The sequence below is a fragment of the Dendrobium catenatum genome, unplaced genomic scaffold (genome assembly GCF_001605985.2).
Source record: "Dendrobium catenatum unplaced genomic scaffold, ASM160598v2 fragScaff_scaffold_853, whole genome shotgun sequence".
In the NCBI taxonomy this organism is placed as follows: Eukaryota; Viridiplantae; Streptophyta; class Magnoliopsida; order Asparagales; family Orchidaceae; genus Dendrobium; species Dendrobium catenatum.
The window spans coordinates 2,083,637-2,103,359 of record NW_021319315.1 but is presented as its reverse complement, the minus strand read 5'-3'; the positions used below and the strand labels follow the sequence as shown (position 1 = coordinate 2,103,359).

At 34.8% G+C, this 19,723-nt stretch overlaps 1 protein-coding gene across 1 annotated transcript; it reads left to right on the top strand.

Annotated features, from left to right (window-relative positions):
• The first annotated feature begins 161 nt into the window (after positions 1-161).
• Positions 162-19,474, top strand: LOC110110339 (protein RAE1). The gene is made up of 9 exons (XM_028697027.1): positions 162-462; positions 819-903; positions 4,197-4,283; positions 4,394-4,459; positions 4,576-4,769; positions 11,587-11,728; positions 12,159-12,239; positions 19,017-19,022; positions 19,370-19,474. The coding sequence occupies exons 2-9, from the start codon at positions 838-840 to the stop codon at positions 19,472-19,474; spliced, it is 747 nt and encodes a 248-aa protein (XP_028552860.1). The 5' UTR covers positions 162-462; positions 819-837.
• Positions 19,475-19,723: the final 249 nt, after the last annotated feature.

The following is a 19,723-nucleotide window of genomic DNA, read 5'->3' as shown; positions in this document are numbered from 1 at the left end:
GTTTCGCAAACGGGTTGACCCAAACTAGAATTTTTTTGGATCGGGTCCGGATTGAATTTCGATTCTTGTAAAAAGTTGAAACCCCTAAAATTATATACACATTAATTTTTTTTTAAAATTTAAATTAGGGTGTCTATGTATCGCTTGGAGCTCACGCTAACGATTATATGATGCATAAGCATAACAGCATAACGCCGATTTCAGCGCAGTGGTGGTTTACTCCGTCCATTTTCGAGTTCCTGAGTTATAATAGTGCCCTAGCCTACGCCGAGTTCCCCGTCTCTCCGTCCTCGAGATATCGTCGTCGGCTCTTCCTCTGATTCGCGAACTCTTCGACTCGCCCCCAAAATTGGGCTTCTTGCTTCGCGTCTTTCTCCCTCTGTGAGTTAACTAGCTGCCATTGCTTTTGAACCACTAGGATCTACAGATATTCTATTCTACGACTTACCTTTTGTTTCTGAGGTATTCCCCATCCGACATTCTTCTTTCTCTCTTTGGAAGCTTTGGTGGGCGTTTTTTTTTTCTTTTCTTTTTTCTTTTTTGTTAGTATGGTTTGTGGCATATACTGGGTTTATCATTGTTTAGCCTTTTTCTCATTGCAAAAGGGCCTGGGTTGGGGTCTTGCGTTATTTTGTTACTGGGCATTCACAGTTGCGGTGTTGTAAAATACGGAAGTTGCTTGTTCTTTATACTCCCACTATTTGATGTTGGCTAAAGTGAAAGATAAAACTAAAATGATTGAATATTGTAAAATTTGGTTTGGCACAGGGCAGTAATTTTGCAAATTTTTGATCTTAATCGATGATTACTTGTTTTAGGTTTTGGCTTGGAAACGATATGGCCAGCCTTTCTGGGCTCGGCAGTTCATCAGCTGCTAATCCGAATCCAAACAAGTCATTCGAGGTAATGTTTGGCTTTTGTTTTATTTGCTAGGCCCTTTCCCTTTTTCCTGCATAGTTGTTTGTGGTACTGATGGTTGCTGCCGAGAAGATTCAATCGGTTATATGGCATATTGTTTAGTATTTGAAGAGTTTTATGTGATAGCAAGCTTGTGTTACAAACAACAATAGAACAAAAAAAAGTTTAGTTTAATTAGAAAGTTAATGCAAAAGATGCTTTTAGGATTAACTTATTAGCAATTTTTGTACTAGAGGTGTAACTTTGTAAGCTTATGAAAGCTTAGGAAGGGTTTGGGACTAAGGCCTTGTTTGTTTGGCCGTAATTTTTCTCCGTCTCCGATTTGAATCGGCAAAAAATTATTGTTTTGTTGTTTGTTAAGACGGTTTTTTTCAAAATACCTTCCCTCAAACCTCCGTGTTTCCACCGATCTGAGAAGAAAAAAATTTATTCATTTCCTTTTCCGATACTTCCGTTTAAAAATGAAAAAAAGGTGTCGGGGAACCAAACGAGGCCTAATTGATGATGTAAGAGCTTATTGTAGAATCTATTAATGGACTAAAGATGGACGGTTGATTTTGTTAACATGATTTGGTTAACATGGTGAGCAATTAAATTCAATTGTTTTCTTTTTCTTCTTTGATTGGGCATATGTGGGACTTCTGCCATCTCATGCTAAATATTGTACTAAGGATTAATTTCTAGACTCTGAAATATGACTTTTGAGTTTTTGACAATGATCTTAGTGTTAACATTCTAATACAACAACAACAACAACATCAAGCCTTTATCCCATAAGGTGGGGTCGGCTACATGAATACTTTTTCTCCATTATGTTATATTAAAAGTCAAATTCTTGTTTAAGTCTAATAAAGAAAGGTCATTCCTAATATTTTTTAACCAAGTCTTTTTAGGTATACCTCTACCTTTCTTAACATAAGTCAAATCTAATACCTCTACTTTCCTAACCGGCTCATCGGAAGGTCGCCGTTTTATGTGACCAAACCATCTAAGGCGACTCTCTCTAATCTTATCTTCTACTGGAGCTACTCCAACCTTTTCACGTATATGCTCATTTCGTATCCTATCTCTAAGGGTAAAGCCAGTCATCCAGCTGAGCATCCTCATCTCAGCCACACTTAACTTAGTATTATGCTTCTCTTTTAATGGCCAACATTCGGCACCATAAAGCATTGCAGGCCTCACTATCATCTTATAGAATTTTCCCTTAAGTTTGAGGGGTACATTTCTATCACATAACAAGCCCAATGCATTCCTCCACTTCAACCATCCAACTTAAATTCTGCTGATAATATCCCCATCTATATCACCATCACTCTGAACAATAGATCCCAGATATCTAAAACGCGTACTCTTATTAATAACTTGATCGCACAAAGTCACAGTCCCCTCACTAGGTCTATTACTACTAAAATTACACTCCATATATTCCATTTTAGATCTACTCAAGCGAAAACCTTTAGACTCTAAGGTTGACCTCCATAATTCAAGTTTACCTTCAACTCCCTCTCTAGTATTATCAACAAGAAGAATATCATCAGCAAAAAGCATACACAAAGGTACATACTCTTTTTTAAAGTATGACAGATTAACTTAATTCCTCTATAATTCGCACAATCTTGTGCATCATCTTTATTCTTAAAAATAGGAATTAACACACTCATTCTCCACTCATCTGACATCTTTTTAGTCTTCAAAATAGTATTAAAAAGTTTAGGTAGATTTATGTATATGCCTCATAAGTCTTCCTCATTTACAAAAAAATAAACCTTGATTTATTCAAATAAACCATCGAAATTATGTTCTTACACATTGTATGACCAAATCATTGAGAATTGTAAATGGAAATAGTTGGGTGTTAGTTGGAAATAGTTGGGTATTATTTTAAATGAAAGTAGTTGGAAATATGTAAGATTGTGGGTAGGGGTGTCAAAACCAATTGATGGGTTGTTTTCAGGCTCTATCCGAAATTGACCTGACCTGAATCCAATCAACCCTAATATGACACATTAAATAAAAAGGTCAAAAACACCAACTTGAACCTAACCCCGCTAGCAACCCGAATGACCCAAACTTGACATGTTAATCCGTTTTAGTTATTATTATCATATTTTTTATAATTCATTAACTATAAAGTTTAGGATTTTTAATAAAAAATAAGAAGATTATACTTGCAAATAAAAAGTAAAGAAAAAAGATATTTTCATATTAAAAAGGGTTTGTGGGTGAACCCAAACTCGACATGTTTAATAAACGGGTCGGAAAACCCAGCCCAAACCTGAACCAGACCCATATTAGATGGGTCATCCCAAACCAAGATTTCTCGGGTCAGGTTGGCGGGTCGGGTCATTTATTGACACCCCTAATTGTGGGTTACATAAGAAATTGCTCTTAGTATTTATTATTGTTACTCTACATTCTCCTTGCTTAAGATATCTTGTTATACAAAGTTATTGATGTCAATTGTGTGCCCCAGTTGATGGACACGGAACTCCCCTTACAATTTTAATAGGCTTGGCAAGTAATCATTTTGGGAATTTACTATGATGTATATATGCTAATGTGGATTATTATGCAGCTTGAAATGTGTCTAGCCTATTATGACATTCTTAGGATATTGAGGGGCACTTTTACAATATATTCGTTTAGCTCTAATCATGACAAAAATAAAACTTATCTTGTCAGAAGCAGATTTTTTTTGCATGAGCACAGATATAGGGTACTCCATATTAGCATGTTCCAATCTGTTTTGATATGATATAAACCTGTAAGAAGTAGAATGACTAGCTCTTTAGATGTGTAAGAAGTACACTTATGATGTTGAAGAAGTTTCTTATTTTAAAATAATAGAAGTTTACTGAAATCTTTCAAAATGTGCAAGTGCATTGAAAATTTTTATATGTTTGATATTCTTATTTGTCTTACTGGAGATGAAGCTAAAAAACATGGTAACTTGAAATCTGCTGAACTGTCTTTTTGAGAATCTTTAACTTTTGTTGCTTTTTAGCTTAATTAGAGTGATGCTTTGCCTAATTGCACATGCTTCTAAAGAATCTTTTTATTTTATTCAACTTTATTTGAAAATTATTCATATTGCGTATCTCGCTAGCGACCCCAATTTTAATGAAGTTGATAATGTTCATCTCTTCTTATATCTGTATAAACAAATTGGAATCAACATTTCAGTTACCTTTTGTGTGTTGATTTGGCATGCACTTTTTTTTGCAATGACATTTTGTTATCCATCACTCTTGTTTGGTAATTGAGCTTTCTTATAGGTGCTTCCCTCCCCTAGTGATTCTGTTTCCAGCCTCACTTTCAGTCCAAAAGGAAATTATATGGTGGCTACTTCTTGGGATAATCAGGTACTCCTGCAGAGGATACAAGCTGCAGCTGATTCAATTTCGTCAAGCAGTTCTCATTTTCTACTATTTTAGACTTGGGAAAGGTTCAATTTAAGACATTTACGATGCAGGTTAGATGTTGGGAAATTCTTGCAGGAAGCAGCCAACCAAAGGCATCAATATCACATGACCAGCCGGTAAGGTGGTGCAATTTTATTTTTTTAAATTTTTTGTAGGGATTAGCATTTTCTGCTTGGTTTTCCTTAATCCATTCTTATCTATTTTAACTGTGATGATAAATTTTCTTCCATAGGTTTTATGTTCGACTTGGAAGGATGATGGGACCACTGTATTTTCAGGTGGCTGTGATAAACTGGTCAAAATGTGGCCTTTAATGTCTGGTGGCCAACCAACTCAAGTTGCTGCTCATGATGAACCTATCAAAGAGATTGCTTGGATTGAGCAGTTGAAGTGCCTTGTTACTGGGAGTTGGGACAAAACTCTAAGGCAAGTTCAGATTGATCATCATAAGAGAAATTTCCATGCGGTTCTTCTCTAAATTCAATTTTCATTTCAGTTGTTGCATTCAACTGTATGACATGTGACATTTAGGTAGCATCTATGGCTTCAAAGGTTGATTATAAGTGATCGATATAAAATGCACCATGGGATTTATTTCTCCATTTCTTTTGCCTGTTTACGTAACTAAGTTGATAAATTTTTTTTAATGGTTTGGATAATTAGTACGGGTCATTTTGCTTTATGTTTAGTAATAAAGAAAGCTACTATCTCTCTGTGATGTGCGCCAGCACTTAATTTCAGTATGTTTAGTTGACGAGTAATTTATTTGTGAGCAGATAAAATGTTAGTATTGTTCTGTCAGGATATGATTAAACTGGGTTGTTGTTTTCCCTATTCTCTTTCTGTTGCTTAGCAATTGCTACTTCATAGTGAAGTTTAAGTTGAGTTTGAGATTAAATTAAGATACAATGACTTGCTCAAGTTTGATTTAATTTCCTTTTATTTTCCCTGTTATGAGGTTAGGCTCGCTCCATTGAACACAGTTCAACTGTCTATACAAATACTACTACAACAAGAACATCAAGCCTTTATCCCACTATGTGGGGTCGGCTATATGAATTCATGTTCTCCATTGTGTCCTATTAAGAGTCAAATTCTCATTTAAATATAATTAAAAAAAAAAGTTATTTCTAATATATTCTAACCAAGCCTTTTTAGGTCTACATTTACTTCTTTTAATATATGCGAAATCTAATACATCTACTCTCATAACCGGGTTATCAGAAGACTGGCGTTTTATGTGAACAAACCATCTAAGGAGACTCTCTCTAATCGTCTCTGCCACTGAGCTACTCCAACCTTTTCACGTATATGCTTGTTTCTTATTCTATCTCTAAGAGTAAAATCACTCATCTACTTGAGCATCCATATCTCTGCAACTCTTAACTTATTTGTATGCTTCTCTTTTAATGACCAATATTCTGAGCCATAAAGCATTGCAGGTTTCACCACCATCTTATTTAAAATTTTCCTTAAGTTTGAAGGATACTTTTCTATCACATAACAGATTCGATTTATTTCTCCACTTGAACCATCCAACTTGAATTCTACTAATAATATCACGATCTATTTCACCATTATTTCGACTAATAGACCCGAGATATCCAAAATGTGTACTCTTATTAATGACTTGTTCGCCTCGCCTAGAGTCACAATCTCCCCATTAGATCTATTATTACTAAAATTACACTCATTGTATTTGGTTTTAGATCTACTCAAACGAAAAACTTTAGACTCTAAGGTTGACCTCCATAATTCAAGCTTATTTTCAACTCCCTCTCCAGTCTTATCAGCAAGAAGAATATCATCAACAAAAATCATACATCAGGGTACATCCTCCTGCAAAATGTTTAGTAAGAACATCCATGACTAAAGCAAAAAAAGATATGGGCTTAAAGCTGATACTTGATGTAAACCAACTGAAATAGGAAAATACTTGGTTCAACCTCCTTGTGTTTGAACACAAGTAACATTTTATGCGTACATATTCATAATGACTTGAGTATAAGCATTATTAACCCCTTATTGTTCTAAAACTTTCCATAACACTTCTCTTTGAACTTTTACATAAGCTTTCTCTAAATCAATAAATATCATATGTAGACCCTCTTTATTCTTTTTATACGTCTCCATCATACCTCTCAGTAAATGTATAGCTTCCATAGTAGAACTACCCAAGATGAATCCAAATTGATTTTGAGAAACATTAGTATCACATCGTAATCTATACTCAATACCCTCCCCCAAAATCTTAAAGTATGTCACATTAACTTAATTCCTCTATAATTCTCATACTCTTATGCATCACTTTTACTCTTAAAAATAGGAATCAACACACTCCTCCACTTATCTGACATCTTTTTAGTCTTCAAAATAATATTCAAAAGTTTCGTAAGCCAAGAAATTCCTTCATCTCCTATGCATTTCCACACCTCTATTGAAATATCATTAGGTCCAATTGCTTTTCCATATTATTAATTAGTTTTTCTTTTGATACTCCAAGCACATTCTTTGTAACATTCTTAATATTATTAATTATTTTTTTCCACATAACATTAGCTTCCTCATGCACAATTAGAATCTTAAGATCTTGAATCTTATTCTAATATATATAGTATTATTTAAATGCTCCCATATAATCTTAGGATAATATTTTACTTTATTTTTTATATTCTACCCCTTTATCTTAAACTCCAAGACTAATAAGTGATGCTGGTATATAAAATTTCACTCGAAATAACTTTACAATCTTTGTAATCTAAAAGATCTATTTTTCTTATATGAAAATAACAATTTAAGTTTTATTATATCAATTTTTACAAGTGATGAGATGCTTATCTCTTTTCTTAAATATAGTGTTCGTAATTATAAAATCATAAACTAGAGAAAAATCTAATATAGTCCTACCATTTCATTAGTTGCTCCAAACTCATAACCACCATGAATGCTTTTAAAATCTTCTACTTCTCTGTATCCAATAAAAATACTTTCTTCAAGAGGTATCTTTTGTATTAATTCTTCTAAGTCATTTCAAAATTTTGATTTTGAATATATATCCAAACCTACTTGAGGAGCATAAATACTTATGATATTAGTAATCTTGGCATCAACAACAATATTTAAAACTATAATTTTATCTCCACAACAACAACAACAACAACATCAACATCAAGTCTTTATCCCACTACGTGGGGTCGGCTACATGAATCCTTTTTCTCCATTGTGTCCTATTAAAAGGTCAAATTCTCGTTTAAATCTAATAAAGAAAGGTCATTCCTAATATTTTTTAACTAAGTCTTTTTAGGTCTGTCTCTATCTTTCTTAACATAAGTCAAATCTAATACCTCTACTCTCCTAATCGGGTCATTGGAAGGCCACCGTTTTATGTGACCAAACCATCTAAGGCGACTCTCTCTAATCTTATCTTCTACAAGAGCTACTCCAACCTTTTCACGTATATGCTCATTTCGTATCCTATCTCTAAGGGTAAAGCCACTCATCCACCTGAGCATCCTCATCTCTGCCACACTTTACTTAGTATTATGCTTCTCTTTTAATGGCCAACATTCAGCACCATAAAGCATTGCAGGCCTCACTACCATCTTATAGAATTTTCCCTTAAGTTTGAGGGTTACTTTTCTATCACACAACAAGCCCGATGCATTCCTCCACTTCAACCATCCAACTTGAATTCTGCTGATAATATCTCCATCAATTTCACCATTACTCTGAACAATAGATCCAAGATATCTAAAATGTGTACTCTTATTAATGACTTGATCGCCCAAAGTCACAATCCCCTCACTAGGTCTATTACTACTAAAATTACACTCCATATATTCCGTTTTAGATCTACTCAAGCGAAAATCTTTAGTCTCTAATGTTGACCTCCATAATTCAAGTTTACTTTCAACTCCCTCTCTAGTCTTATCAATAAGAAGAATATCATCAGCAAAAAGCATACACCAAGGTACATCCTCTTGCAAATGTCTAGTGAGAACATCCATGACTAAAGCAAAAATATATGGGCTTAAGGCTGATCCTTTATGTAACCCAACCAAAATAGGGAAATACTTGGTCAAACCACCTTGTGTTTGAACACAAGTAATAGCTCCTGCATATATATCTTTAATGATTTGAATATAAGCATTATTAACTCCTTTCCTTTCAAGAACTCTCCATAGCACTTCTCTTGGAACTTTATCATATGCTTTTTCTAAATCAATAAATATCATATGTAGATCCTCCTTATTTTCTCTATATTTCTCTTATTTCTATAATTTTATATCCAATTCTATTAATTTCTACTACATTATCCTTCAAACTCTTATCTATAATCACACATACCCTAATTGGCTAATTCTAGTACTTCTCATACCCGAATACCATAATTTAAACCATAAACTATCAATCTCCATAGTCTTCTGTCTAAGACTCTAACCCGTTTAGTTTCATGAATGCATTGAATACTTATTTTCATATGAATCATAATATCTTTTAATTCCATTAATTTGCCTGTAAGTGAACATATATTACAAGTTCCTATCATAATTCTATTTTCATGGACTAGCTTCTTTGCCCACATCCGTCCGTGATGTGGGAACATGTTAGAACAGTCTCTGGATTATTGGTCCAGCCGGTCCAATCCAACTTGAGCCGGCTAAGTTTTATCGGTCCCACCCCTGTGGTTTTGGCCCCTCCAGCCATATTGAATGAAGGATTTAATGTGGTTTAGGAGGGAAAATTGAAAGGATGGGCTGTTTAGGGATATCCATTTTGATTGTATTCTTTTAAGGAAGAAAATTTCCTAGGGTTAGGATATCTTGTATTTGCTGAAATTTTGAGAGTTCTTAGGTTTTTGTTTGGGCTCTAGCTGCCGGCTAGAGATTGGGGGTGCCAAATCCTCCTCTCTAATTGAGGATCCATTATATCTTATTTATTTCTTCCCTATTTCATCTATTACAAAGTTTCCCTTGCAATTCATCTTATTCTACTTGTGGTTTGTGTTAGAGATTGTTGAAATTTAATTTCAACCAAGTATGATATTGAGTTTTACAAGCATTTCCTATAAGAACCATTGTTTATTTAACACTATACCTGGGTGTCGGTGCAGCATCGCTTGCACACTTCTCACTATATTCAGGTCATACAACGCATCGATTTCAGAGAATGTCCAAGCATTAACACAATGTATTACATGATTCATTTCATGATTATTTGATAAATTTTACGTTGATTGTTGACTACCTAACACTTCCATTTTTTTTCTCATCTAAGACTTGAGACATGGCAACGAAGTGTTTCAATTGTCTATATAAATGATTTGCAAAAATTTAATTAAACTAGATATCTGCGCATTGCAAAAATTCATTGAAATTTAGTTTAGTCATATAAGGAAGCATGACATTTAAGCATGAATGAAAGGAGCATCATACTACAATTTTTTGCAAAGCAAGTTTTGTTGGCATTGCTTCTAGCTAGACATGTGATATATTTTTGTTGTAAGCTGCAATATATAATAAGACACATCTTCTTTCCAATGAGGAGAATCCTTTTAAGTGTGTGGTATGCTTTGTTACTTTTCCATGCTCTAAGCTTTGAATGTTGTTCAAGCTCATGAGATCATTTCTACTGGAAGTTTGTTTTAGGGTGTTATTTTCCACAGATATTTCTCCCTGAATATGTTGTAGTCATAGAAGCGTTTCAAAGTAACAAGCACAAATACAATACTGTCCTATTGTTTAGTCCTAAAATGCTGAATGCTTTGTGCCCACTTCAGTTACAGCGCTATTTTTGAATTTTTAGCACTAGTGTCTATTCGCAATGCACAAAATAAAGTGAGAAGGATTTCATTGCTTTGATGTCCAAAGCACTATTTTGGTTCATGCACTTCAATTCTCCAAATCACACGCTCACCGTTTGTTTGGTGAGCGCTGCATGGATGTCAAGACATATGAACCACAATTTGTTGGATCATTTAGAGTGTTAGCTGGCTCTGACCCTTACATGAAAAAAAGGAGGAATACCGAACATGATGTAGAACGGGAGCGGCTTTGCTAGGGAGAGGTGGAGATCCTCCACCCGATGCCTTCGAAGTGTTCGTCGATAGCTTCTACCAAAGTATCTAGGATCCGTTTCAAGTAATCTTCAACGGTGTGGTCAATCTCCAGATTCACGTCGAAGAAGGTGGATCGTAGGATGTCGGTGAAGCCGTCGTCGTCCCAAGTTATCCCATACTCAGTCGCCGGATCCGCCATTCATGGATAATTAAATGTATAATCTCCTTAGCACTTAATAGGACTCTTGAATGCTAGCAAGGAGAGAGGAAGTAAGCTGGAGAGCCATTAATGTGATAGATTTGGATTTGAAGATTTGGAAAGGATATTTTAAATCCAATCCAATTAGAGATTAATGTGGATTTGATTTGAAAACTTTCCAAAAATAGAGTTCTAAATTTGGAAAGATTTCAAAATTCAAATTTGATTATTTTGGGGGTGGGATTTAGAATGAATTAGGTCATGCTAATTAATTCAAAATCCAATGGAGGGAAATTTGAAAACTTTCCTAAAGAGATTTTATAATTTATGAAAGAATTTGAATTTCAAATTTGGGGAAGTTTGAATTCAAAGACCAACTAAATTATGACAATCTGAGAAAGCCTAACAAATTAGAAAAAAAGAAGAATAGCAGAAATAAAGAATTGGTGCGCCTTGATGGAGATCTACATGGCCTTGCTTTAGAAGCATGCACATAGAAACTTTTTTGACAACTCTTAGTCATAGAATAACTATTCTTTAATTTATATTCAAACTAATAAACATGCCTTTAGGAAGTGTTTTGAAAAAAACTCCATGATGTTTTTTGCATGTTAATTTTATTAGTTCATTGGGATATTACCTATGTAGAAAAGTTTTTCAACTGAAAAGTTTTGTGCTATGTATGCCAATTACTGAGATTTAAAGAAATATTAACCATAAATTCTCAAAAGTGAATTGTGTTTATTTTTTCATAAACTAATCCGGAACTGCATCTAATTTAGGCTTTAAAAAGTTAAGATAGAGGGAAAAACAAGTTTTGTTATAATGTTGATTGCTCTTACTGCTTTCAAGCAATTCATGTTACATACTTGCAGTCACTTTTTTCCATGGTTCTTATATTTTTGGTTAATTCTCTAAACTTGATGGTTAATTAGCCTTCAGTATTTTGATCATTTGTAAATACCTCTCTTTTGAACCTACGTTAGGTACTGGGATACTAGGCAAGCACAGCCAGTTCATACTCAGCAACTTCCTGAAAGATGCTATGCTCTAACTGTGCGGTATCCTTTGATGGTTGTTGGCACTGCAGACAGAAATCTCATAGTTTTTAATTTACAAAATCCTCAGGTATGATGGATACATATTAGGTTGAGTTACTTTATTAAATTAAATTTATAATTGTAATTTATTTGTGAGGTATCGAGGTGGCTTGTGTTCATGGAAATTTATCATTAATTGGAGAAACTTATAGTTTTTTTCCCTTCTTAAGTTTGTTTTGACGTACCATTTTAATGCTGCAGATTCAATATTACACTTTTATTCTTTAGATAATGTCCTTTATATAGTATACTCTGGTCTTGATCATTAACCTGTCTACTGTTGGCTTTCTTCTTTCGTGTATACTGTATTGTTTTCTAGCGTAGATTTGAGGAGAATTTCTTGTTCCATGCTGCATCAAGATAATTGAAAAACTATTTCTCTCTAATTAAATTGTTTTTTTAGCTTGGTCCATTTAAATATTAGCGGAATCTAACCTTTTCTTGTTATGATGAAACAGGCAGAGTTTAAGAGAATTGTATCTCCTCTCAAGTACCAAACAAGATGTCTTGCTGCATTTCCAGATCAACAAGGGTTTTTGGTAATTACATTATTTTTTAATGGAATTGCTGTTGAGTTTTAAACGTAATTCAATGATGATTCAAGATAGTCCTGCCGCAACTTAGGTCCCTCTTTATCGCATTTTGTGTTAGAAAGAAAAATATTGAGCCTTTTTGAAGAAATATTTCCTTGAAATATTGTTTAAATCAAGAAAAAGATTTCTTTCTGTTGTATTATTGTGAAAGAGTAAAAATAATGTCATTATGTTGATATTGCTATTCATTTTTTTTTCAAATTGCTGGACTCGTCCCAGTTGCCAAGTAATGTTGCAAATCAGCATGTCTTCAGATTATTCTTAATGAAATCATCCATGTCTTATGAAGCACGGAAATAGGTATGGGGACTTGACAATTGCAAAAAATAGAACACGCTGTTTTATTTTATAAATTATTAACATAAAATTCATAATTTCTACTAAAGACAACACTGATGAAATACGAAATCATATGAAACTTTATAATGATAAATGAAAACAAACATGATTATAAATAAACTAAATGCTTTATCATTCGAGCATGTATTAATCATTTTCAGTTTTCACATATTTCGCCAATATTAGTATTACTTTCAAAATGTCAAAAAACCTCAAAAAAAAAAGTAAATATGAGTGTCTAGAATCCAATAATTTTCTCCTTTTGGGTCATAACCTTCGATCCTAAATAGTTGTTTGCTCAAATGTGAGTTATAATAGTAGCGGAGCTACTTTGCCTAGAAGAAGGGGAACCTTTTGAAAAGATAATATATTTTTTTTGGCTCAGCATTAGCATCTACCTTTTACTCATAAGGGTTCTCTGCCCACACTAGGAGAGTGTGAAAGGATGAAGGGTCTCTGCCCACACTAGGAGAGTGTGAAAGGACGGACGGTTCTCTTTCAACACTAGGGATTGTGTAAAAGGATGACGGTTCTTTGCCGCACCGGGTAGTGGTGAAAAGAGTGTTTTGTAAAGGCTTCTCCGCCTTGCTGTGGGTGTAGAAGGAGAGTCACTTTTGGTATTAGTGCAATACTCAGAGGGTGCCTCTGGGGAGTGGATGTAGGTCTGGTTTAGACCGAACCACTATAAATCTTGTGTCATTTACTTTACTACATTTTATTTTCCGCATTTTACTTTAGTTTAAAAACTCTGTGGATGAAAAACTTTTCTATAAAATTTAATAAAAAATTTTTATTTGTGTTCAACTCATTTTCAAAAAGAGGGTTAAATCTTTAAACTGCCAATTCACCCCCCCCTCTTGGTAGCCTTGGGACATTAACTTAGGTCTAACAACCTATTCACTAGACTCAACATCCATCATCCAGACATCCATCCAGAGCAATTATTTGGATGATATTCATTGAGTTGAACTAATCGTACAAGATGATGTACTATTATCTTGGACAATATTGGACGATTAGTTGCTAATTAGGGAAAAATTTGAGCCCTTGTTTAAAAGATGTCATATTTTTTCAAGGAAATATCTTTTGCTATTTTCACAACCTGAGAGAGCCAAGTGAGAGGGAGAGCAATGGAGAGAGAGAGGATATTGTGAGGGAGAGTTTGTGAGGGTTTCACAAAGGTTGCTCCGAGCAAGGATATGTCGATGTCTTCTTCATTCATCATACCTAGTTCCTTAGGGGTTCTAGAGAGGTCTACTTCAACATCTGATCAAGGTTCTCTGTCTATTTTAGGAAGAAGCAAAAGGACTTGGGTTCTCTGGTTTCTTCAGGAGGAAGCAAAAGGAGTTGGGTTCTCTGTCTCATTAGGATAGGTGGAAAGGAGTTTTTGTATCGGCTTCTCCTCCTTGCTATGGAGGCAAAAGGAGAGACACTGTGTTTAGTACAATACTCAAAGGAGAGGCTCCTAGGAGTGGACATAAGTCCGGTTGTCCTAACCACTATAAAATATGGTGTGTTCTTCCTTATTGTACTTCCGCATTTAATTTTCGCACTTTTATTTATATGGTAAATCTTGGTTTGGTTGTGATTATGCTTTTACTTATAGAATTTTTAAAATACCAATTCACTCCCCCCCCTCTTGGTTAGCCTTGGAACTAGTTCATTAGGTCTTAACATCCCTATCAAACTTTCACACCCTTATGAACATGATTAGCAAAAGCAACACTAAGAGTACCATGACTATCTCTAGTAACCCCACCATAGCCCAAGGAGGAACCACTAAGAGCACCGTCCACATTTAGCTTATAGAAATTATTGTGGGGCTTGATCCAATAAATAACCCTAGGCACATTAGAATTAAGACAAACCTCCTAAATAATACCTAAAGTAGAAGCAGCAAAATAATAGTTTTTAAAGTTCTTAACAGAGAGCATATTAACACATGATGCATATTCTCCACATGATAGTAATATTGACACTTAGAAGGAAAAATAAAACCTCTTTTAATTAAGTTATCATCCATAGGAATGAACTTATGAAAAATCCTCCAGACAAAGACAACCACAGTGGAAGGAATACTTTTATGCCAAATCATAGAAAAGATATTATCAACATCCATCTTAGCTAAAAGTATTCCAAGCATCTAGTAATCTAAATTCACCATCATTGGAAAAATCACATAACATTAAATCATGAGAGTTCGTATTCAGGGGAAGGTTTAAAAATTGTTGAATAACAAGGTCAGGAATAAGGTTAGCAAGTTTCTAATAGTCCTAATAATTAGATTTAATAATAGAATCAATAGACTGGTCACCCAACCACTGGTCTTGACAAAAGAAAATATTACTATTACTAAGCCCCCAAGAGATGAAGGGCTCAACCGCCCATTTAACTTTGTAGAGTCTTTGCCAAACTTTAGAATTACCTTGGTTGAAACAACAAGCAGTAGGGTGTTTACTCACATATTACTTTCCAAACATAAAATTAGCCCAAAGGCTCACTTTAGCATGAAAGTTGTACCACAGTTTGAACGAAAAAGCATAAGCTAAGTCATTCATACTCTTACAACCCAAGGCCCCTTCTTCCAACACACCATAGCATTTGTCCCAAAAGGACTATATAATTTTGAAATTGCTAATAGACCATGTCCAAAAAAATTTAGTAATAAGTTTATCAATTATATTACAAACCACTTGAGTAGGTAGCATAATTTGAAAAATATAAACGGGCAAGGAATATAGGACACTATTGATGAGAATAAGTCTACCCCCACAGCTCAGAAAATTAGAGTCCCAAGATAAAATCTTAGTTTTTACATAAGTAATTAAATCATCAAAAAGAAAAGTTTTCTTTCTGCCTTTAAAAAGAGGCCCCTCTAAATAATTAATAGGTAAATGACCATGCACAAAACCATTTTAGTCTTTAATATCCACAATGCGATTTTTATACACTCTCTTGGGGGAAATAAAATATCACTTCTTTTTATTTAGAGAACGACCACTAACCATTTCAAATTAATGAAAGAAATCTATAAGTTTATTAATCATGTTAACATAATCATTAGTAAAAATAATAAAGTCATCAACAAAATATAAGTAAGAAATAAGAAGATTGCCCACAGTTCAAAAATAAAGGCTAAGATAATTCTGAAAGAGGTTGGTAAGACATCTAGAAAAGCAGTCAATCGCAATAATGAAGAGGGTAAGAGAAATCGGGTTGCCCTTTCTCAAACCATGAGAGGATTTGAAAAAACCATTGCTATCATCGTTAGCAATAATAGAGAAATATAAGCCTTCAATGCAATTTCTAATAAGCTTAATGAAAATAGATTCAAAAATAAAAATAGTGCAAAATATTATAAAGAAAGTTCTTATTAAGGTTATCATAGGCCTTAAAAATATCAAAGTTTCAAAATCAAGTTACCACCTCTCACCCTAACGTCTAGATCTTGAAAAAATTCATTGGCCAACATAATATTATCAACAATAACTTCAATATTCGTAGGATCCTTTCATAAATCCCAAATTATATTAGCCACATTCAAAATAGCATGCTTAAAACCCAAAAAATGAGAAGTACTAACGAACTTAGGAGAATAAATATAAGGTTCAAGAAAGACAAATTTACAAACATTATGAATAAGACATAAATTCTTAACTCTTAACCTTGAGGAGGGACACCCAATGCCCCTAACATTCCAAATTGTATAATTAAACATATAAATAGACTTAATGAGAAGTATCCGAACGGGTGGTTTTAGGCGATTGAAAAATGTTCTTTTTCTTCTGTATCAGTATAATATTTAGCCATCATATCCATTTCCTTTATATCGGTAAAAGCATCACAATCATAATGAGAATTTAAGGGAATCTTTCTATCATCATTTAAACCTTCCTGTCTAATCTCCTACTACAATTAACCCTCCTCAAAGATATAGCATCCTCCACATTATCTTTGCTTCTTAAGTCACTACCAAGATTACCTTCTAGCACACAGATTTGGCCTTCCTCCTGAGAAAGAGTAGTAGTTTAAGTAGGCAACATATCAGGGAATTTATTATTTGACATCATGATATTTATGTAAGGAAAATTTTAATTAGTAACACAATGAGTAATTAATGAAGATGAAGCAATATTTTAATTAGTAGCAATAGCCAACATATGCTCATCCACGTTATGACATTCATTATTAACAACAAGGGTATAATTTACTCCCTGAATAGAAATTGGATCATCATTATGGATGGAATGTGGTTTGTTATGCGTTAAGGTAAAAACAATTGGGTCTTTTGTAGCATGCTTCACATTAGTACCATTACCCTCAACCATGTCAAGAATAGATTCATCAATAGTAACCTATATATGAGGACTGTTATCCTCAACCACAATCTTATTAGGCTTCATAATATCAAGGTCAATAGAATGACCACCATTCCCATGCAATGGTTTGGTTAAAACCTTCTCCTTTAAGAGTTTCTAAAACATCATTTAACTTATGACCACGCATCTTGTAGAGAGAGCAAAAAATGGGTTAGTTTTAAATTTCCACTTTTTGGAAATACCCATTCAATTGTGAACCAATCCAAATATTTGTAGGATGTTTCTTAGAAATATCCAACTCGATCAAAATGAGAGCCACAAATGGCCTAGATATAGAATCCCTAGCTTGGTTAATTTGCAGTGGCCTACCATTGATTGAAGCCAAACAAAAGAGGATCTGAGAATTAAAAAAATGAAAACATAAGTTTGGGAACAAAATCCAAATAGGGGCAATATGATATTCCTCCCACACATCAAAATCTTGAGTCCATTTCAAAAATCTCATTTGATAAGTTTGTATATATTAATATATTCTTGAGAAAATATGACTGTAATCGAGATTGTTATTCAACTTAATCGCTATATGATGTGGGTATAACAAGAAAATGTGAAAAGAGCTAGATAATTTGAGGTTAACAAAAAACTTTTGAATAACATCCAAATTAGGCCGATGAAGAACAAACTTGCCGGCCAAAGTATGAGCAAAAGACACAGCTAGTTACAAGATAAATGAGTCAACGAACATCAAAGCTAGACACCCTTTAAAAGAGGTTTGAAAAAAAATTAAATTTAGTAGAAGTTGACAAAAGGACTTGCCAAGACATTCTTAAAAGACCGCAATTTCCCATCAAGAATGAAGAGGGACCAGGGTTAGATGTCGATGGGGACGTCATCTACAAAAACCAGCAAAGATGAAAAAATCCTCAAAACAAACTGCAAGACACAGAAAGCAAACCAACAGGGAAGATATCACAATGAAAAAAAAAAAACAAAAAATGATGTCAGGAGTGAAGTGATGAAGTGAGAGAGCAAAGCCTTAAATCACCTCGAAATTGCTAGAGTAGAGAGACGTTGCATTTTGTAAGATCTGGTGACCTGATTGTGATTGTGTGTTCATTTATATGTGTATGAAGGGTTAGTGGAACTTTGATTTGTGAGAGCAATGTAGAAACAGAGCGGAGGAGAGAAACAGGGACAAGAATGAAAAGAGAAAATAATCTTTCATTGAACTAAGCCTATTACGGAGATGACTTTAAATAGACAAAAGCCTTGGTAAAGATGTAAATACAAGAAGCACTAATAAGTATAGTTCTGTATGTGCTAATAGCCTCCCTCAAAATAAGCATTCATTGTCCGAATGGTTAATTTGCTGTGTAGTTCGTGGAAGCGAGTGATTAAAAAGGGCTTTGTGAGGATGTCCGCAATTTGGTCTTTGGAGGAGATATGCGCCAGCTGTATGTTTCCAGAGCTTATTTGCTGACTAATAAAATGGTAGTCAATCTCGATGTGCTTCATTCTTGCGTGAAACAACGGGTTTTTGGCTATAGCCATTGCTGAGGTGTTGTCGTAATGAATTGTGGTCAGTGAGGGCTGTGGAAGGTCGAGTTCGGTTGTGAGCTGACAAAGCCAGAGCATGTCCGAAGCGACAGTAGAGAGGGACCTGTACTCAACTTCGGTAGTAGATTTAGCTACCCTTGCCTGCTTTTTGACCATCCAAGAGATGAGGTTTGGTCCTAGAAATGTACGAAAGCCCGAGACAAACTTTCGATTGGAAGCCTCGGATTCCCAGTCTGCATCGAAATAGGACCATAGTTCAAGTGACCCGACAGTGATGGGTTGTCTTAACGATAGAGTACCCTTGATGTATCGCAGTAGATGTTTCAAAGCTTTGTAGTCTTGTTCGGTTGGGGACTGCATGTGTTGACAGATGCGGTTTGTTGTGAAGGCTATGTCCGGTCTTGTGATGGAGAGATATTATAGTGACCCGGTGAGACGACGGTATAGAGACAGATCCAAAAATGGTTGAAGATTGGGTTCCTTCTGTTTTGTGGTAGGCATGACCGGAGTTGGAGTAGCTTTGTAATCCTTGTAGCCTGTGTCGTTGAGTATTTTAGTAGCGTAGTGTTCTTGAGACAAGAAGTAACCATGAGGGGATCGAGTCACCTGAATTTCGAGAAAAAGCAAAACGTGGCCTAGCTGCTTGAGGGAAAACTGAGAATGTAGTTGTTTTAGGAGAAGTCGAATAGTGGTCTCGTCATTTCCTGTCACCAAGAAATCATCAACATAGATTAGTATATAGATATGAATGTTATTTTTGTGAAAAATAAGGAGAGAAGGATAGGAATGACTGAACCCAAAGCCCTGTTGTTGTAGAAAGCCGGTGAGTTTTTGAAACCATTGCTGCGGAGCTTGTTTCAGTCCATAGAGGGACTTGTGCAGTTTGTAGATTGTGTGTGGTTGGGTTTGGTCGGTGAAGCCGGGTGGTTGTCTCATATAGATGTCGTCAGGCAGATCTCCGTGTAAGAAGGCGTTGGAAATGTCGAGCTGATATACGAGCCATTGACAATGGAGGGATAGCATGAGCAGCAGCCGGATAGTTGGCATCTTCGCGACAGAGCTAAAGGTCTCGTTGTAGTTGATGCCAAATTTTTTATCGTAGCCGAGGGCGATGAGCCATGCTTTGTAGCGCTCAACTTGTCCATTGGGAAGAGTTTTGATTTTGTATGTCCATTTGCAGCCTAGTATGGGTTTGTCGAAAGGAGGGGGAATGAG